At 53.5% G+C, this 21171-nt stretch overlaps 1 protein-coding gene across 2 annotated transcripts in view; it reads right to left on the bottom strand.

Moving 5' to 3' along the window:
- SLC12A5 (solute carrier family 12 member 5) overlaps nucleotides 1-21171 on the bottom strand; it is a 34052-nt gene that overhangs the window by 4468 nt on the left and 8413 nt on the right. For both annotated transcript variants that reach the window (XM_065919818.1, XM_065919819.1), the window contains exons 2-18: nucleotides 16225-16319; nucleotides 15772-15903; nucleotides 15361-15507; nucleotides 14506-14560; nucleotides 13885-14015; nucleotides 11688-11929; nucleotides 10501-10712; nucleotides 8754-8924; nucleotides 8367-8465; nucleotides 8161-8218; nucleotides 7008-7182; nucleotides 6289-6407; nucleotides 5881-5979; nucleotides 4832-4951; nucleotides 4421-4525; nucleotides 2789-2957; nucleotides 714-909 (exon numbers count right to left, since the gene is read on the bottom strand). In XM_065919818.1, the coding sequence (XP_065775890.1) occupies nucleotides 714-909; nucleotides 2789-2957; nucleotides 4421-4525; nucleotides 4832-4951; nucleotides 5881-5979; nucleotides 6289-6407; nucleotides 7008-7182; nucleotides 8161-8218; nucleotides 8367-8465; nucleotides 8754-8924; nucleotides 10501-10712; nucleotides 11688-11929; nucleotides 13885-14015; nucleotides 14506-14560; nucleotides 15361-15507; nucleotides 15772-15903; nucleotides 16225-16319 (2325 nt within the window). The remainder of the gene's footprint in view (nucleotides 1-713; nucleotides 910-2788; nucleotides 2958-4420; nucleotides 4526-4831; nucleotides 4952-5880; nucleotides 5980-6288; nucleotides 6408-7007; nucleotides 7183-8160; nucleotides 8219-8366; nucleotides 8466-8753; nucleotides 8925-10500; nucleotides 10713-11687; nucleotides 11930-13884; nucleotides 14016-14505; nucleotides 14561-15360; nucleotides 15508-15771; nucleotides 15904-16224; nucleotides 16320-21171) is intronic.

Raw genomic sequence — 21171 nt, 5'->3', positions numbered from 1 at the left:
CCTGGGCTTCCTGGGGAGGAAAAAAACCTCTCTGGGCCTCAGCTTCCCCACTGGTCAAGTGGTAATAAGGACACCCGCCCTTTCTGATTAAGAAGGCGACCCTGCAGCGCTCACTTAATCCTCCCAGCTACCCTCTAACTGGGATCTACTGATAAAGCAGCCTCAGGGTTTACCAGCTGCCATGACCTTCATCTCTCCGTGCCTCAGTTTCACGCCACTAAAACAGAGACAGCCATGCCTGGCCCTCACAGGCCTGCTGAGAGAATTTGAGACTTAGAGAAAGCCGCCACTTGTCTGGCACACAGAACACAGTCCGTTAAGTGTTAGTTACTATATGACTTACTATCCGCTACTACCAAGGAATCTGATGCTCAGAGAGGGGGAGGCACTTGTGAACAATCACACAGCAAGGAAGGGCCAGAGGTTCGATTTAGACCCGCGCCTCGGTGGTGACTTCAGAGCTGTAGGTCTTCCCACTGGCCTGCACTGCCTTCCCTGCAGGGTTCTGAGCCCTGCAAAGAGCCAAGTCTGTCTCCTCCACACCTGAGTCCCTGGGCTCCCAGCACGGTGTCTGGCACCTGGCCAGCTTTGAACGCCATCACCTGCACATGCTGAATCCATACTTGTTATGCCTGGGAAGCGGTCCCCAGGCCCAACGAAGGAGAACCCACCCCCACGCAGCCCCCCACCACTCCCAGCCCAGCCTGCTTTACCGATGAAGTTCCTCCACGTCTGATGGTCTTCCTTCTGTCGCCAGTTGCGGGGCCAGCCAACAAGCACAGTGTTGTGCTGAAGCCCGCCGAGGCCCCCGGACTGAATCAGGTGGGACACGCCATCTCGCAGGTTGGAAGAAATGACTACCTGGCAGAAGCCTTTCACTTTCTCTGCCTCCATCAGGCGCCGGATGGACTGCGGTGGCATGGATCAGAAAAGGACCAGCCTCAGGCCCAGGCCTCCCTGGCCCCGCTCAGCCCCTTGCACCCCCCTACCTCCCATCTCTCCTCTCCATCATCCCAATCTTCCTGAAGCTCAGCTCTGATCGTGTCAGCCCCTGGCACCCCATCACCTATGGCCCCTATTCCCCGCTACTCAAGCAAAGCTCTTCATGATCTAACCCCGTGCTTCCCATCACCCTGCCATGGCTCACAGATTCCCCAGGAAAGCTCTCCCCCACCCCCCTGGACCCCCCTCCCCCATGTTGTCCATGACACCCTGCCTGGCCCAGTTCAACCATCACCTTCTTCAGACACCACCCCTCCACCCAGACCAGAATGAAACTAGTCTCCTCTGCCTAGCCGGACAATTTGATTTTAACAATTTTTTAAAGTTAGCATAATAGTAGGCATTTAAAACATGTATTCAATCTGTGTAATGAAGGAAGCGTTTTTATGACTCTCAGTTTATAGCTAAGGAAATTGAGGCTCAGAGAAATTAAGACTTGCTTCAGGGCATATGGATAATGGATATTATTGTAGAGGTTCAAATCCAGGGGTTTGACTCCATCCTTCACACTCTTAACCAATCCCCTAATGTCAAACAGAAAGGGCTCCAATTTCTGCCTTTGCCCCAATCTGTTAATTCAGCATGCAGTGGCTGAAAATAAGAGCAGAGTAACCTTGGGCAAATCACTTCCCTCTGTGAGCCTCAGTTTTCTCATCTGTCAAATGGGTGTTGTGATAGCTACCTCATTTAGGAAGAGGGAGAATGACATAATATGTTGTGAGTAGAGCTTAGTATACAGCCTGAGAGATCATCAACACGTTCTCTTACTCTGTAGTTATTAACTCTAAGGTAGCACCTGTCAACTTCAGATGGGTCGGGGAGCCTTCTGTGTATGTTCTGTCTCCCCCACCAGCCTGTGACCCCCTTGAGGGGTGGGGTTTGGTCTTCCACCTCTCCGTGTCCCCCGGGGCCTACCCCAGTGTCTGGTACCCAGGACATGTGCAGCCACTGCATGTTGAATTAAAGTGACCAGTGGAGGCCTCCAGCCCTGGGCCCTGACAGATCTGTGTGAACGGCCCAGTGAGGCAGAAAGAGCGGCTGTCACAAGCCATTAGGGGTGCCCCACCCCATCTCATCTCACCTCCCTGAGGCCCACTTTTCCTCTCCACTTCTAACCATGGCCCCGAGGGGAGAGAGGCCTGAATCACAGACAGAACCCACTTCCTCTGCCACCCACCAGACACCTGTTAGTGCCACTTACTGCAGACCCCAGCTGCCCCAGCTCACACTGGCACTGCCCACTGCTCCATGAGCAGTGACCAGTAGACAGGAGCGAGAGCAGGTAATCCAGCCCCCAGGACCTGGGTTCAAATCCTGCTACGCTTGCAGCCGGCTTTGTGACTTTCAGCAAGCTGCTTTCCCTCTCTGGGCCTTGGTCTCTTTCTGTGCTACACTGGATACTTACCCTGTCAACCCCATGTGGTGTGGAAACTGGAAGAATCCACCAATGTGAAAGCGCTTTAAAAGATTTATGCTTTGGCAGAAGAAAGCTGCAATAGGAGTCTAGGTTTTGAGTCTCTGCTTTCTGTCCTTAAACAAATGACCTGACTTCTCTAAGCCTCAGTTTCCTTATCCATAAAATGGGCCCTTCTGGCCCTGATCATCTTGGGTTCTGCAGGTTGGATTCTAAGGAACTTAGTCACTGAGCCCTTGGACACCACTTCTGAGGAGGAGGACAGAGAAGCCTGAGCCCCAGCTCATGGCAGAGGTGGTAAGAAGAAAGTGGAAAGGAGCAAGGGGCTGTCTTCCCAACTGCCACATGCCCCCCAGCAAGGCCTGTACTCACCTCCTCTGCCCTCTGGGCCTGGGGATGGTTATCCAGAAAGGTGCCCTCAAGGACAGAGCCCACAATGGTCAGGCCCTTCCCTGCCTTGAGCTGGGAGGTCAGCGAGAGCAGCTGTGGGTGGACCACGTTCTGGTCTTGGTCCACACGTACCAGCACCAGCAGCTGTGGCCTGAAGCAGGTGCAAGATCACGTGATCCATCCACCACCTCCCCAAGCACCATAACTCATACACCCATACTCCATACACTAACTGCCTGTCCTCCATACTCCCATCCCCCTAAACATCCATCCACCCATGTCCTTAGGTTATCAACCCATCCAGTCATCTCCCACACATCTCTCCATCCACCCACCCATCCATCTCTGCATCCATCTCACTCACCCATGCATTCATCCATCCACCCACCCACCCATCTACCATCTCACTCACCCACCCATCCATCCATCTATCCACCTACCCATCCATCTATTTTATCCTTCAGTTATCCATTCACATCCATGTTAATTTACCAACACATGCATTATTCATTCAGTTACCCTCACATCCACCTACCACCATCCATCCACACATTCATCTATTCACCCAACCACACTCCCATACATATATTCACTCAGCTATCTACCCATCTATTTATCTCTTCATTTCCTTATTCATTTAGCCTCCCCAGCCAACCATGAGTTTGATAGCATCCTCTAAGCACCTACTTTGGGCTAGATCCTGTGCTAAGCATTTAAGGATTCACAGACTATTTATGCAAAGCTCCAGTCTCTAAAAGGCCAGTTTAGTAGACATGAGTGAGGACAAGTCCACGATGTCCTCATTCCAGAGTTCCAGACTTTACTCTTAGCAAATTGAATCTGAAGGAGAAGAACGGCTTGCAGAGCAAGCAGTTAGAAGGCACCTGGGCTGAGGGGCGGGAGGGGAAGATTCTGGCTCTAGGTTTGCCTCCCACAACCCCTGAGACCTTCCCTAAGCCCTGGTTTTCACGTGAATCAAATAGTAGTAGTAGTAGTGAAGTTCTACTCGTGTCTGACTCTTTGCGACCCATGGACCGTAGCCCACCAGGCTCCTCTGTCCGTGGGATTGTCCAGGCAAGAGTACTGGAGTGGGTTGCTATTTCCTTCTCCAGGGGATCTTCCCGACCCAGGGATCGAACCCGGGTCTCCAGCATTGTAGGCAGATGCTTTACCATCTGAGCCACCAGGGAAACCAATAGAGAGATTGTTACTAATCTAGCGATTTCTAAGAGGCCCTGTTAACTCTCAAAGTGGATGATCCCACCTCTCCTAGGGCGAATGCTCTCTGATACTCCACTTACCTGTCTGGGCACATGCCTTCTCCAGGGAACTGTGTGCTCACTATGTCCCCGGAGACCGGAAGGGGGCGGTGCATAGATCATGTGTTTATATGTGCTTTAACAAATGATGTGATGAATGGAGGGAGGGATAGATGCTTAGAAACTGGCATGACAGGTAGGGTTTTGGAGAACAAATGTGTGGAACCTCAGCTCAGCCTCAGCGTTACAGGAGGGAAGGGTTCAGATGAGGCCGAGCACCACTCAGCCAGAGCAGAAGGAAGCAGGCGGGGTGGGTCAGGCCCCGCTGCCTTCCCCTTTGGTCGCCATCACTCACCTCCAGTTCTTGGTGTGAGGGGGCCCTTCTTCCAGGCGCAGCAGGGCGTAGCGAGCAGCGCTGAGAGACAGGCCTCGGATCCCATCGCCCCATTCCTTCTCTGCCCTGGGGGCCGGGAAGGGGGGATCACGAGAGGCAGAAAGCCAGGGAGTGCCAGGGAGAAGCACCCACCCCCAGTGCGGAGCCAGAGCCGTCCACCTTGGGCTCAGAAGGGCGGTGGCTCCTGGCCGCCTCCATTTCTCAAAGCCTCAGCACCTCCCTCTGCTCCTGTCCCACCCCCTCACACTTTCCTCCTCTCCATTCTCCCCATCTTCTCTCCCTTTTGGCCTTAACCCCACCCCACCCCCCAAGTTCCCATCACCTCTCTCCCCTCCTCGCCCCCTCCCGTCCCTCAGCCTCGCCCCGCCTTACCCGCGGTACTCGATATACTTGTAGATGAGCCCAGCAATAAGCATGGCCACCAGGGCGTAGTACCAGGAGCAGATGAACATGAGGGCCAGGCAGAGGCTCATGCCCAGGAAGGAGAGTGTCCTGGACAGTGGGAGGGAGACCCGGCCTCTGAGCCCCTGGCGGGGTTCTCACCGGTGCCCGGGGCTCAGAGGGCGAGACCTAGATGGGGCAGGGAGGGCCTGGGCCAGACCTGGGAGGCTACGGCCAGGGCTAGGGCAGCCCACGCCATCATCTCCAGGAGCACCACCGGAATCTGGAGCCTCTGGGTGGATGAGCAGCCGCAGACAGGGCCCCACCCAGCTCCTCGGTCAGCACACTGCCCGGGCCCAGTGCCTCAGGCCCTGGCAGACCACCCTGCCAGGTGGTTTCTGAGGGCAGGGGTCTCTGGGGAGGGTTGGAGGCAAGATCTCCCAGGAGGAACATGGGACGAGGCTTTGGTGCAGCAGGGGCGCCGAGGTGGGAGGGAGGCAGGCAGCCTGGGCTCTGGTCTAGGTGTGCCATAGCCTTGGGGCAGGGGTGACCTTGGGCCCATCCCTTTCCCCGCTGGAGCCTCCATTTCCTTTTGGTAGAATAAGCATGATCGTGCCCGCCCTGTCTGTCCCACCAGCCTGTTGTGGGGATCAGGAACCATTAAGCAGAATGAGCAGAAGTCCGGCCCCACACAAGAAGCACCTTCTGTGCCCTAAGCACTGTAAGGCTCAGAGGTGCCTGTGAGGTAGGTGCAGTTATTGTCCCATTTCACAGCTGGGGAAACTGAGGCTTCCTCATCAACACTGGCAGGTGTTGAGCATTATGGACATGAGAGGGATTCTAGCTGGGACTGTTTATACTGTCTTCTGTTATTACTTGTCATTATAAGGACACCTTCACCAGGACTTTCCTCATGCTACTTGGGCTACGAAAGCTGGAGTTGAGGATCCTGAGACCCGGAGAGGATAGGCTGGGCTGAGGGGCCGGGGAGAGGATGGTCCTGTGGGATGGGGGGGCGGGGGGGGGGGACAGGCACCCACCAGTGGTAATATCGAAAGCGTGGCCGCCAGTTGGGCGTCCTCAGCAGTGTCTGTACCGCGCAGGCCAGGTTCACAAACATATAGCACATGAGGAAGAACCTAGAACACAGAAAGGCCCCGGAGAAGCAGAGATGCAGGAGAGGCAGAGACAGACACACAGGGAGAGAAAAGGGGGGAAGGGAGGAAGAGACCGGGGAGGCGGCCAAGTTATGTTCTGACGCGTAGGAAGGGGTTCAAAGACCAGATGCCCTTACAGCATGCCCCGGTGCACGTGGGATGAATCTCTGCACAACAGAGGACAGGTTTCTATGACACTGGGCTCGTTAAAGTGGTTCAGGGGGGCTGTCCAGGGTCACAGCTGGAGCACCCCCCCAGAGCTGATGGGGAGGACAGGAGGCCAGGACGCACATAGAGAGGATGGGGGCGACCTCGTCCAGGGATGCGATGAGGATGCCAATCTCACAGATGCAGGCGGTGAGGAGCAGGGCCCACGTTGGCTCTCCGTTGGCTTTGCCGTGGCCAAAAACCTGTGGACACAGCAACCATCACAGGGGCCTGAGACCCTAGAGACTTCTTGTCTCTCTCCTCCAGTCCTGGGGACCAGTACAGGAGAGGCAGAGAGAGGGACGCTGTGCTTCTCATCCTTTAAAGGGACCCAAGGGGATACCAGGTTTTTGCTGTATCTTTCTCACCCTGACATTGGTACCCGAGTGCAGGGAAGTTCAGATGATCCCTGAAGGGGAACAGAAGGGGACAGATGGAAGAGCAGCTCCAGGCAGCCAGCAAGCAGTCGTGACGGAGTTCATCATATACATATATTTTTAAAGAACCACAGAGAGCACCCTCCTCTCATTTGCCCCTTGGCTGTCTCCCTGAGTCCCTGCCCAGTCACAAGGCCCAAGGAGGACCATTTATTTTTCTCCCTAAGAGCAGACAACCCTGCCCAAAGAGATGGCCCTGAGGATGGGCCAAGTCCCATTTTTCGTAGTGGCATCACAGAGAGGCAGGGACCAGAAGGCAGTTGGAGGCTTGCTGTGGCCTCTGCTCACCGGGTGGCCTCGCTGGGCAGGGGCCTGGTTGGCTGGTATAGGGGGTGGACTATCGGCCCACGCCTTGCCATCACTGACCTGGAGGAAGGGCACTATGCCATCGCGGGAGATGGCCTGCAGCAGGCGAGGGGCCCCCGTGAGGCTCTGCAGCCCAGCCCCGCAGGTAGAGAAGAAGGATCCGATGACGATAACCCAGGGGGACGGCCAGGCCAGGGTGCCCACCACCAGATTGCCGTTCACAGCTTCGCCAAACCTGGATGGGAGCAGTAGAAGATAGGAGATGCTGGGTGAGCAATGCCACCTAGATTTCCAAAGGTTTCCCATGCCAACTGCGGGGCCAGCCGTACATCCACCACGGGGCTTGGCTGTGTAGGGGTGAAGGGACAGACAAAGCCCCTGATGATGTGGGCTGTCTGTGTGACCTTGGGCAAGACATTCAACCTCTCTGTGTCTCAGTTCCTTCAGCTGTAAAATGAAGATCATTATAAGCCTATTTCATATTGGTGGGAGGAATAAGGAGATAACGTATGTAAAATGCTTAGCACAGTGCCTGGAACTTAGTACTAGTGGCAACTCAATTTTTTTTTAATTGAGATATAGTTGATGTACATAAGATTATATAAGTTTCAGGTTTACAACATAGTGATCCACAATTTTTAGAAGTCATACCTCATTTAGTCCATTATAAAATATTGGCTGTATCCCCTGTGCTGAACAATATATCCTTGCAGCTTATTTCTTCTACACAGAGTAGTTTGTACCTTTCAACACCCTCCCCTTGTCTTGCCCCTCCCCCCTAATAATGATTTGAGTACATGGTCAATTGTACAAGACTGCGTCATCCTGGGCAGATATCTTAAACTGTGTCTCCATCTGGAAAATGGGGATTCTGGCCTCATCACATGGTGACATGATGCGGTATGAGAATCAAGAAGAGCTTTTTCTGTTTTTCAGACAGTGCCATTTGGCTTCCTCCTAGACTCCCTGACTCAGTTCCCTCCCTGCGAGGAATCCATCCACATTAGCAGCCAGAGTGAGCCTTCAGGAGCAACAAACTGACCATTTGCACTGTCTTAAAACAGAAGGTGCTGCCTCAGTAGGCAGAGGGGGTCCTGGCCCTGGAATGTGCAAGCAGAGGCTGTACCACGTGGGTTCTGTTTCCCAGAACCCGGCCCCCTGATGCCCACCCCACCTTCCCCAGAACAGAATCATCCCTGAGCCCCTTACTTACTTGTCCCGAAGTACAACCCCCTCGATGCAGGCCCCGAATAGGACCACGGAGCTGATGTCTGCAGCAGAGGATGAAGGAGAATCCCAAGGGTGGCATTCTCCATCCTCCCCACCCCTCCTGAGCCAGCCAGATGAGGCAGCAGCTTCAGAGACCCTCCGTCTAGCCCTCCCCACCCACAGTGGTCCCCGCCCAGCGGTGCAGGATACAGACAGCGGAGGTGGTGGCGATGGCCAGGATGGTGCCAGTGGGAATTGACTTCTGGGCATCCCGCAGGTCCCCAGAGCGGTTAGAACCAGCCATGATCCCTGTGAACAGAGGAGCAGCTAGGACAGGAGCCATGGGAGACCAGACGAAGGACACCCGCCTCTGAGTCATGAACCCAGGAGTCTAGTCCTGGCCTGACTTGTGTGAGAGCTTGAGCGTGTTACTTGGCTACTCCAGGCTTTAATCCCCTCACCTGTCCAGTGGGAGGTGAATTGGCTCCTGCTTATGTAATGGGGCTATTGAACTAAGAAATTCCCCACATCATGATTGACTTTCTCCCTACCCATCCACTCCCAGGCAGAGTCTTCCCTCTCTGAGCTCCCCTTCACCTGTAACTGAGGGGAAGTAGATGCCGACCAGCAGGGTGAAGTAGGAGGTCATATCGCTGAAGACATAGGGGTGGTCCATGTCGACGGGGGTACCATCTGCCAGGCCTGCCGAGGGCATCCCACGCCTTTCCACAATCACCCCCTTGGTCAGGTAGGAGCTCCATAGGTTCTCTGTGGGGGAGACATGACTCTCAGATATCAGGGTGCCAGAGCTCTGGGGCCAGGAGGCAGGGTGGACAAAAAGAAGGGTCAAAATTAACCAGCTCTTATTTCCACCAACATTTCCTAAGCTCCTGCTATGGACCAGGGGCTTTGCACATGAATCAGATCTAGTCCTTGCTCTCAAACGGTCCAATCTACTGGGGAACATAGACAACAAAGACCTATCTCAGACTGATTCAATATGTCCCAAACTGATCTTGCCACCCACTCGTGGCAAACGGCTCCTTTCTTTTACCCCTTATCTTGGTAAAAGGCACCACCATCAGTACAGACATTGCCCACAACTGTTGCCTTTCCCCATCTCTGTTTCAAAACCATCTCCAACTCCTATCCATTATTCCTCCTAAATATTTCTCAAATACACCCCTTCTTGCCTTTCTAGTGTTTCTCCACTCTGGCGCTATTGACTTGTAGTGATAACTATGATAAGAACAGGCAATTCTTTGTGTGTGTGGCGGGGGCTATCCTCTCATGTTGCAGGGTATTTAGCCACATCCCAGCCTCTACGCAGCAGATGCCAGTAATAACTCTTCAGTTGTGACAACTAAAAATGTCTCTAAATGTTGCCACCTGTCTCCTTGGGGGGAGGGGGAGGAAAACAGGCCTGATGGAGAACCACTTTGCTGTCATCCACCACTCTCAGTAAGAAAACCATCATCTCTCACCAGGACTCAGCATCAGCCTCCTCCTAGACTCCCTGACTCAGTTCCCTCCCTGCTCTGAGTCCATCCACATTAGCAGCCGGACTGAATCTTCAGAAACAACAAACTGACCACGTCCACCTCTTACTCAGAACCCTTTGGCGGCTCCTCATCACCCTCAGAACAGTCCAAACTCTTCAACATGGGTTCCAGGGCTGACCACAGTCTGGCTCATGTCAGTCTCTCCGACATCATTTCTTGCCCCTCCTTCCCTTGCACTTTATGCCCCAGTCATACCAAATTACTCGTGGTTGGAAGGGCACAATATGCCCTTCTGTGTTTGCATGCTTTTAGGCAAGCTGTTCTTCTGCCTGTAATTCCCTTATTCCCCTTGTATAGTTGAAAGCCTCTTATTTGGTCTTCAAAACCCTTCTCAGATGAATCCAGGAAGCCTTGTCTTAACATCTTATACACATGACCACTCCCTCCCTTGGGAGAACTCTGTTCATTGAATGCACATCTACACATGTCATAATTTATTTGCTATTACATCTGTCTCTGCTATTAAACTCCTTGAGGCCAAGAACTGTGACTTATTTATGCTGTGTTCCTGATGCTCAGCACAGCGCTAGGCATTTAGCAGGTGCTCAGTGAATACTCGCCAAACTGATGGCTTTCTTTCCCACTAGATGAAAAGGCATGCAAGGGTTCCCTTTCATCTCTACCCCTCTGTGGTCCCAAGGACAGAACATGGCCCAGAGTAGGTGCTCAATTAAAACGGATCGAATTTAACTGAATCCCAAAGAGAGTCCCTTAATCCTAACTGATTAGTCCACAATCCCTGCAGTGTTCCCTGGACACCAGACCTCTTCCCTCCCTCAGACCTTTGATGAGGCCACTGGCAGCACCAGGAATGCCCTGGATCTCCGTGACATTGTTTCGCATGAAGTACTCATCACAGGTGGCGTTGAGGAATCGGGAGGAGCAGAAAAGGCCCCAGAGCCGTGTGGTCACTGTCTCATTTCCTTCCCACGCCAGCTTGGCACAGACATCAAAGCCATGGCGAGACAGTGTGCGATTCCCCAGGAGGCAGATCCTAGGGAGAGAAACAAGGGAGGAAGGTGGGGAGGGATGTAACCTTGCCCTGGTTTCACGGCAGAACCGCCAGGGGAGCACGAGGAAACACAGATGCCAGGGCCCCACATCCAGAGATTTCTATTTAATTGGGATGGAGCCCAGGATCAGCATTTTTTCAAAGCTCCTAACCACTGGCCCGCTAGGGAATCTCCTCCCTCCCAAATGACTCTAGTATGAGCCAGGGCAGAGAAACACTGCTTTCCTGCGAGGCTGTTTCAGCACCACGGACAGCAGTCTCAATGTGCCGCTCTTCTGAACTGTGTTATGTAGGGAAATGTGTCCTAGGGAGAGAGGCTAAACCAAGAGGGACCTGAGCACGTAGACCCTCTCTTCTGTGTCCTGTCCTGTGATAGAGAAGGTGTTTAATACTAACAGGTTGTCTCATTCCAGAAGGTTTTTCCCCACCCAAGAAAGCTTTCCCTCACACAGACTGGTCATCCCTTCAGAAATCTTTCCACTTGACTCTTCCTAACTCCATCTGAGTGAGCGTGCTCACTCGTGTCCAACTCTGTGACCCCACGGACTGCAGCCTCCCAGGCTGCTTGATCCATGGAATTTCCCAGGCAAGAATACTGGAGTGGGTTGCCATTTCCTACTCTAGGAGATCTTCCCAACCCAGGGGTTGAACCCATGTCTTCTGCTTGGCAGGTGGATTCTTTACCTCTGAGCTGCCTGGGAAGCCCAGCTCACCAGCAAGCAGTTGACCCTCACAAGGGAAACTGTGCCCACCTCTAAAAAAACTTACCCCACCCTAAAGAGATTTACCTGAAATCAGGAGAGGTTTTCCCTCCCAAGAGAGTCTACTCTGGATCCACAACCACTCTGATTCTGAGGGCTAGGGAAAGGCTGGGGGTGGCAGAGACTGGTGTGAAGACCCTGAAACCAGCCCAGGAGGAGGGGGAGGGTGCCTGACGCGCAGGGCAGCCACACTTACGGGAAGTTGGGTGGGTCAAAGGCAGACTTGATGACCCCAGCATAGATGGCCAGGATGGAGAGGATGACACAGCCCAGGAAGACGAGGGCGAACTTGTTGACGTACTTGACGCCCACAAACACCACGGTGGCCATGCAGGTGAGCACACAGGTGCCATACACACGCATGTTGTTCAGCATGGCTGCCGCCTCCCCGCTGGCATCTTCTGCCTTAAAAATGGCCATGGCTGGGAAGAGGTAAGCCTGTGGGAAAGGGGTGAGGCGGTCAAGCAGGCAACCCAGCGGGGACCAACGAAGAACCACCCCAAGGAAATAACCTGAGGCGCAGGCAGGGCTTTGGAGAAAAAGATAACTCTTCACAGCATATTTATAGTAATCCAAGACTGGGAAAGACATCCAATGATAGGGTCTGTCCCACGAAGACTATATATAGTCATTATACAGTCATTAAAAGATGATACTGCAAAAATGCTAGGAGCAATTATTAATTTCTATCATTTGTGTTATCAAGTATAAGTATTAATGATTATTTATTGTCTTCATTATTTAATTAGAAAGGCAGATATAAATTAGACATTCATCCCTAGAGGTTTGAGTAAATTAATCATGGTATTTCCAAATAGATTATGTAGCTATTAAAAAGGACAACAAAGATTTATATGAACCAACTTTAAAAAGCTATCCCTGTTAGACTGGATAAAAACAATCTATTTTTAAAGAGAATGTGTCTTATCTCATTTTTGTAAATATATATATGTGTACTTACATGTGAATATATACACACATACGTGTGTATATATGTCTGTCTGTGTGTAGATACATCAAAATGTTAACAGTCGTTTCCCCTGAATGGTAAAAATGTGAATAATCTTTATTCTTTTTGCACATCTGTATTTTCCATATTTTCTATATGAAATATTAATATATTTATATTGTTACAAAAGTTATTTTCAGTTGTAAGTGATATTTGCAAAGAAAGTTTTGAACTATTAGAGAAATCTATAGTTTTATAAAGACAAAATGCAACATCATAAAGAAACACAAAAACTAGAAGATATGCCAAAATGTTAATGATGACTTTCTTCAGGAGATTGTTATTTCCCTTTTAACAGTCTTTGATTTTTTTCCAATTTATCTTTTTTAATTTTCCAATTCAATGGGTAGAATTACTTTTATAATAATTTTTTAATTTTGTAAAAGCCATAGAGGTCTATTATTATTCTCTCACAATTTGGCTTCTTGGGTCTTTTATTCCCCATCTATCCTTCCTGACCCTGGACTTCTCCAATCTGTCCCCAAGCCAGAAGCTGAAACATCTGTTAGTTCTAGTTCTGTAAAGCAATGCAGTCGGGTGGACATGCACAGGTTTCAGAGTCAGAAAGACACAGCTTCACGTCCCTTCCACATGCCCCTTTAACTCTCTGAGCCTCGCCTTCCTCACCTGTAAAATGAAGATATCTAACTCATGCAAGAGTTGTGAGAATAAAATAAAATGACACATGGCCAGTCACGGGGCCTGGGTAGAATATGTGTTTGGGAAATGTCAGCCTGGCTCTCTATATACCAAGGAACCTTCAGCTCCCACTTCCTCCTGCAGGGGCAGGAAGAACTGAGACCCAAGTCAGCAGCTGTCCACTTCAGACACTGCCCAGGGCCCTGACTGCTCATCAGTCACTGCTTCTGACATCTCTTTCTCAGCTCCTTTTTCTCAGCAACCCGCCAGCCTCTGCCCTCTACCATTAACATCCACAGAGTGCCTAACACTGACGCCTGGCACGTAGTAGGCGATCACTGACGGACAGGACTGTTATCATTTCTACCATGACTGTACTCTTCCTAACCCACCTCTTGCCAGTCAGTCGCCGAGTGACCTTGAGCAAGTCGTCTCACCTCTCTGAGATTCTCATTTGTAAAATGGGCATAATAATACTTAAACCTCGTGAGGATTCAAGCTAATGACTGTAAAGCACTTGGAACTCTGCTGAGAGCACAGTGGGTGCCTGATAAACGACAGCTGTTCATGTTACATAATTAGTGTATCCTGTCTCCCCAACTAGACTGTGAACTCTTTAAAGACAGAACCACATCTGATATGCCTCTGGCCTTACTGAGTGACCCAGCCTACAGGAGGTGTCCAGGGAGTATCTGTTCACTGACTGCCAGCCCGCAACCCACACCTCCTCCCCGGACCCCCTTACCAGCAGGATTTCAATGGTGCCCAGGATGTACATGGCCCCAGCAAACGTGGTGCCCAGGTAGAAGCAGAGGCCCACGGCACCCCCAAATTCTGGACCCAGAGACCTGGAAATCATGTAGTAGGAGCCGCCAGCTGCAGAAAGAATCCAGTATTGGCAAGAGGTTCGAGGGACCCTGGGCTGCTGTAGGCGGTGAGGGGGGGATCAGAGATAGTGGTGGGAAGGGGGTTGCCCTGGGCCTCGCAAGCCTTACAGGCTGTAGCGGGAGACCCAGCCAAACACTGAGTGGGCTTTACAGCACTAATTACCATGTTGCTAATTACCCCTCTAAGGAGGTCATGGCTCCAAAAACAGGATGATGGCAAAGAGGGTCTCAGACAAAGGGAAGAGATCTTTCATCGCCCCGTTCAACACCACCAACAGCCTCCTTCCCCTCCCCTTAAGAGGGCTGCCCCCACTGACTCCACAAACATCACAGCCCAGCCCCAGGCCTGCAGTATTGCCTCTTGGGGGTCCTGAGGGCGCCCATAGCTCTGGGCACTGCCCCTCCTTCCTTCCAACCACCCAGGTCCCCCTCCCACCCAGCCAGGGCCCCTTCCCCTCCAGGCGGCCCCAGTCACATACCAGGCACAACACCATTGGTTGCGATTGCACTCATGGAAATGGCCGTCAGCATCGTCTGTAAGGACAGAGATCACCGTCAGGGTGGCAGCTTCCCCATAAGCACCCGCCAAACCCACAAGTCCTCTTCCACTGAGTTTCTCCTTGGTAAGGTTCCAACTCCTACTCCTGCCAAGTCCTTCTTGTCCAGAAAAACCTCTTCTTCACCCAGCACATGGAAGGAACGCAAGCTCTTGCATCAGAGAGCTCTGGAAACCCCAGCTTGGCCTCTGACCAGCTGTCTGACTGGAGGAGACACGTCACTTCAGTTCTCTAAGCCTCCATTTCTTCGTTTATTCAGTAGGCAGGTGTACCAGCTTCGGCACTGGCTACCACACATGTCGAGGGGGGAATGGCAGGTCACACTTGAGGAAGCATAAATGTCATGGAAAGTAGGTGTTCAGTGAACATGTGTGTTTTTTTTTTTTTTTCAAGAGGATGGGAAGAATTCAGCCAGACCTGTTTGGGACCCATCATCTCGTTTTCTTGTGAGTCGAGACCTACCAAAATGTTAACTGTTGTGGGGCTGTAGGTGGATCTAATTATTAATGTACACCTATCTTTTTTTATCAATGAGCCTGCAGCACCTGCACCCACACAAAGATCCAGGTGACACCTGGTTGATGGCCATCAGGGATGAGCCTGGGAGAGGCTGGAAGGCCCTGTCAGACCTAATTTCCTCTCCAGGATTATACACAGTGGTTCGTATAAAAAGCTCAGGTCTCATGCTCCCCACCCCCCTTCCCTTCCCCTCCCACCCCCAGGTCCCTGCTCAACCCCCAGCTGTCAGGGAACGGGCGAGGGGAGGGAGTCACTCACACAAGAGCAGCAGATGAAGACCATGCAGAAGGCCTCTATGATGCCTGCGATGCCCACCACCCACGTGAGCCGCAGGAAGAGGATGACCCCAAAGATGTTCTGCAGGCACGGTAGGTACACGCCCATGAAGGTGCCCATGCGGGGGGCCTGCCAGGGAGGCTGGCATCAGTCTCTGCTGCCCCTGATCCCTACCAGCACCCCAGGCCCTCTCCTCTTCCCCATACTTTCATCCCCCTTTACTCCCCCCATCTCTACACCTCATCTCCCATCCCTTCCCCTGCCTCCGCCTCCACCTCCTATCCTTCTGTCTCCATCATCCACCCCTTCACCTGAATCCCTTTTTCCTCGCCCGCCTTCTCTCTCCTCCAGCCCTTTTGTCCTCCCCCAGCCCTTCTTCCCCAAGGCCCTCACCTGCACCGGCTTCTTTTTTCCACCCTCATTGTTTTCTGCCTCCTCGTGCTCCCTGCTTCCCTGGGGCAGGTTTGTGTAGTTGGCCAGGCCACTGAGCAGGGAGGACACCATGGGGCTGGTGTCCATCTCCTCCTGTGGAGGGAAATTATTGGTGTTGGGACGCCAGGGTCTAGAGGAGGGTGAGCCAGGTGGTAGGAGGCAGAGAGAGATGGGGACCAGGAGGCAAGCCGTTGAGACTGGGATGAAAGGGGCAGGGAGAGAGGGGGTTAGAATAAGACGTGGGGGAGCAGGGGGAAAGGGAGAGAGAAGAAGGCATGGGGAGGTTCAAGGAAGAAGGCGGACCTGAGCGAGCGATGGAGAGGAGGGGACAGTGCCCCAGGGAAGGAGGGAGGGAACGGCTGGTGAAGGTGGAGCTGAATCGTGGGGGGAGTCCCAGGACCCCAAGCAACCCACCTCAAACAGGGCCATGTTCTTGCCGTCATATTCCTTCCCCTTCTCTGTGTCGGTGCTATTGATGAAGGGGCTGCTCTCCTTGGGGTTGCCATCACCTGAGAAGGCAGAGGAGTGAGAGACTTGGCATCAAGTGTTTGTTACCCGTCTGCCTGGGCACCCAGCTGGGTGGCCACTTTAACCCGCTGACCCTCAGTCCACACACTGAAAACACGAGCTAATGCTACCTCCCTTGCAGAATGTTAGTTCTGATTAACAAACCTAGCGCACTCCCTGACATGTGCAGGGTATTTAATGAATGTGGAAGTACTTCCTTGCTCTGGTTGGGGGTGGGGGGCCCTACTTCATTCATCAGGGCACGCAAGACTCTCCAGAGTTCCCTCCTTGACCGAAACTGGCCCACTCTGGTGTTTGGGGGGTGGGGGTGGAAGCATGCTCTTTCCTAGAGGGGAGGCAGAGACCACTGCAGTCTGAGGCCCCCAGGATACTCTGCCTCTTGGAAAAGTGACCCCCTTTGGCATATCCTGTGACCCTGGTTCATCTTCAGTCATTGTGTATTTACTTGATGTCTCCTGCATGCCTGTGTGGGTGTGGGTGTGGGGGAATAAAACACAGCCTAAGACCATCCCTGCCCTCGGGGAACCCAAAGGCAGGGAAGATAAACCCATAGCCAGGAGTTTCCAACCCAGAGTGGTAAGTTGTGGGGCAGAATATGAACGATGGACTGTGCGAACATGGAAGAAGCACTCAGCCCAGCCTGGGAGGTCACGGAAGGCTTCCCAGAGGAAGTGACGTGTTGGCTGAGAATTGAAGGATGAGTAAGAGCTAGACTGGGAGGGAGCCGGGAGGGTGTTCCAGGCAGATAGAACAGCAGAACAGTGTGTTCGATGGTCCAGAGGTGAGAGCGAGCTGGACTGGGTTACAGGGCCTGAAAGAAGTTTGATCTGGAGGAGTCTAAGGAAGGGGAATGGGGGGAGGGGTGCTGGAGGATGGAGGAGAAGCATATGAAGAAAATGAGGCTAGGAAGGTAGGTGTGGGCTGGGTCCTTAAGCGACTAGCCAACCACGTTAAGGATTTTGGACTTCATCCAGAGGACAGTGGGAAGTCACTGAAGAGTTTCAGGCAAAACAGGACCTTGGGCAAATTTGTGTTTTAGAGCAATCACTCTGACCTTTTGACGAAGACTAGAGAAGTTATTTAGGGGGTACTTTCTTGATGGTCCAGTGGTTAAGAACCATGATTCCACTGCAGGGGGGATGGGTTCAATCCCTAGTTGGAGAACTAAGATCCCACATGCCAAAAAAATAGAAAAAAAGATGCAGAAGCTAAGGACTTTCAGAAATCTGGACAAGGACTGATGATACCCCAGACCAGAGCAGTGTGGAAAAGTGAGCAAACTAGAGAATTATTGGCGCACATTTCTATGCCAGATGTGTGAGGATATGAGAAGGAGGGATCTAGGATAATGCCTGGGTTTCTAGCAGAGGTAAATGGGTGGATGATGGTGCTATTTAATAAATGGAGGGAAAAGAGGGAGACTGGGGGTGGGGAAGAGGCTGAATTTGATTGATGATGAGGCACTGTAGGACACTCAAGAGAACTTGTCTAGAAGCCCTTGGATATATGGATCAGTCTGGGACCCAGGAGAGAGGCTGGGCATGAGAATCAGGGGTAGCCCGTGAAAAGTTGTGTAGCAAGTGTGTGGAACCACGTGCCTGGATGAGATCATGCAAGAAGGAAGTCTCTAGGGCATTAAGGAGAGGGTCCTTTCAAAGAGACCTCCACACACACACACACAGGCACACTCCCGTGGCTCCAGCCATCACACTTTCTCAATTTTCAGGGCTGAATCCCAGTAGTAGACATCTCTTTGGACTCCAGTGACCAAAACAGACGTGAAATGGAGGCCCTACATATTCTGAATTTCCTGTCCCCTCATCTCCTGACCTCTCTCTCTCTCCATCTCCATTCTGCTCAAATCCTCCCCATCCTCTCCTCCTGAAAACCTCCCTTAGTCTCCCTTAAGCATGAGCTGCTATAAATCCAGTCTCATCCTGACTCAAAACTGTGGAAGTGATGCCTCACGTCCTCAAGGGAAACCCACCGCCCACCGTCTCCTGCCACTACCTCCACTTCACTCATCAAGCCAAGAACTCCTGATCCCCAAATGGGGCCTCCACCAACTCACTCTTCTCCTCAGGTACATGAGTTCCTGGGATTAGCAGACCGGTCCTGCCCGTGGGAGTCTGGCACATAATAGGTGCTCAGTAAAAAGTCTGTTGAGGGGAATTACCCCGGGCTCCCTTCCTGACCCTTCAGGTCTCGGAAGAGCTCTTTGGGGCTAGAGAACAGGAGAAATAAAAGTGAGGTGGGTCCCTCTTCATTTTTAAGATGCTGACAAGAGGCCTCGTGTCACCACATTATAGCAGGAACTAGAGGGCTGCGGATGAGATGAGAAGAAATTTCTTAATGGTTAAGAAAACAGGCTGGAGTCAAGAAGATTTAGGTTCCAGTTCCAGCTTCGTTGGCTGTGTCGACCCATTGGGCAAGTCACTTAAACTAAACCTCAGTTTCCTACTTTGCAAAATAATGCCTGTTCGGCGAGGGTGTATAGGGCGCATAAGTGTACCTATTGCTGTTACTATTACAATCACGATTATTACTAATATACGTGGTACCCCACCAGCCCTGGTCGCCCTATCCCACATCCCTTCCCCAGCGACAAGATTTAGGGCCCCCGACTCCTGTGCGTTCTCCTCCCCGCGGCTCTTCGGGGTTAGGACCGTCAGGCACAAGAGCCCCCCATTCCTTTCACACTCCTCCCCTCCTCCTTCGTGGGGGCGCGCGGAGTGTGCAGGGCGGAAAAGAGGGCGTCCTGGCCGGAGACCGGGCATCGAAGCAGCCCCGCGCCGGTCTCCATGGCGACCGCGCGGGCAGAGAGCGCAGCGCGGAGCAGAGCCGGCCACGCGCCCGCAGCGGCTTATGTAACGCGGCGCGCAGCGCGGAGCTAGACTCCGGGCCGGAGCCCAGCCAGGAGATGAGGGCAGGGGAGGGGGCAGCTCGTGGGCTTGTCCTGGATCGCGCTTTTCCACCCGCCGTCTGGACGGGACGCCAGGCCCCCAGCCTGATCTGCCAGGGCTGATTTCGACCCCTCCCTGGAACCCCGGTGGAGGGGGAAGGGTAAGCTTCCTGAGCCCTCAGAGGGGCAGGACCGCGAAGGGGGATCTCGCCCCCATTCCCTTAGCCGGGAGTCAGAAGGCTGGGAGATCGCGGTGCGGCGCGCGCGAGAGGCCGGGCCAGACAGAGGCTGAGCCCTCTCCGCCCCCGCCCCCGCCCTCGCCCCCGCCCCCTGGGAGCTCTCAGCCCGAATCGGCTTTCAATTAAGCTGCGGCCGCCAGAGCTCCCAGGGAGGAAACAGACTAGCGGCGCGGGCTAAGGAGCCTCCCCTGGGGGCCTGGGGCCAGGCCTGGGGGAATCCCCAAGTCAGATGAGGGGAGTAGGGGACGGCGTCAGACCCCGAGAGGAATGGAGACCTGGGGGCCAGAGACAACATTTTTGTGTTCTTTAGTCCAGAGGAGCCTACTTTCTCTGGTCATTCCCACCTCCCCGAGGTCAGAACCTAGGTCTCCTACATTTCCAAGAACCTAAGTTCAGAGATGCCGGATTTCCTCGGTTTGATGGTCTTCCCTCAAGCCCCGGAGGTCCTTGGACCACCCCATCACGGTCTCCAGGTACCACTGGGAGGCCTTCTTTCTCTCTCTGGGGCCAAAATGCCTGACCCAGGTCCTGGCCGCTCGTTTCAGGTCCTGGCCACTCAGAGAGAGAGAGAGAGAGAAAGTCTGCAGACCAGTCTGCTACACTCAGTCTGGAAAACTTGTGGGGAGGGGGTAGAACTGAAGGGAGTTCCTAGTTGGTGTCCTGCTGCACACTCTTTTCTAGGCCACCTGAGACCCCGCAGAGATCCCGAGGCCCAGGAAGGCGCCATCGTCAGGGTAGGGCAAGCAGGGCCTGGGGGGCTGGACCAAACCCTGTGTCTGGGGGAGCAGAGCCCCCTCCTCAGAGTGGAAACATCTGAAGGGGATCCCATGTGGGAATGACACCCCCACCTTCGTTCCCTAGGAGCAGCGACGGGATGCCCGGCTCTGCTGCAGACTCGACTTTGCCAAACCACCCTCCTCCCGCAGCCTGAACCTGCTATGGAGGAGGGCGCCTGCGGATTGACCCCAGGGTCACTGGGGAGATGGATGAGTTAGACAGCCAATAGTTCCTGCCCCTACTCAGCTTCAGGGAGGAAGAAGGGGTGTCAGAGGATGAGGGACCCTGATGTCCACAGCCTTCCCAAGCGACCACTTGGCTCTGACTTGGACCCAGGATCCGGTGGACTTCAAGTCCAGGCTGCCGGTCCCTGAAAGACCCTGTGCTTTCAGCCTTTAGGGCCTTTGGGCCATCCCCCAGGGGAGGTCTGCAGGAGTCTTGGCCCAGAGGGTCAAGCAATGCCCAGGGGAGCGTTTGAAGGCGCTGAGCGCAGACAGCCAGAGCAGGAGGCGCGCTAGTGCGCAAGGGACGCAGCGCCGCTGGAGGGTGGGGGGTGGGGGCGGCTGACAGCCGTGATGGATGGCTGAGACCGCTGGGGGGCGGCGGGGGGCCTGGGAGCCCGAGGGGGTGGCTGGCCTCGAAGACCTCGGAGCAGGGAAACCGCGGAGGAGGGCGGGGGAGCGCGAGAGCCGCCAGCGGACTCGCTCCAAGCCCCTCTGCTCCTAGCGAGTCTCCGCACCCACCGCAGCGCGTCCGCAGTGTCCGCGCCACGGCGCCGGGGATTCGGCCGCTGGGACCCCATTCCTGAGGCCTCAATGGGGAAGATAGCAGAGCTGACTAGAGAGACTCCCCTCTGCCCCACCCTGGAAACCTCACAGCTATCCCAGGGTACTCAGAGGAAAGGGCAAGGGGAAA

The sequence above is a fragment of the Muntiacus reevesi genome, chromosome 2 (assembly GCF_963930625.1).
Source record: "Muntiacus reevesi chromosome 2, mMunRee1.1, whole genome shotgun sequence".
NCBI lineage: Eukaryota > Metazoa > Chordata > Mammalia > Artiodactyla > Cervidae > Muntiacus > Muntiacus reevesi.
Note: the sequence above shows the minus strand (reverse complement) of the source record. Positions and strands in the feature narration are given on the sequence as shown.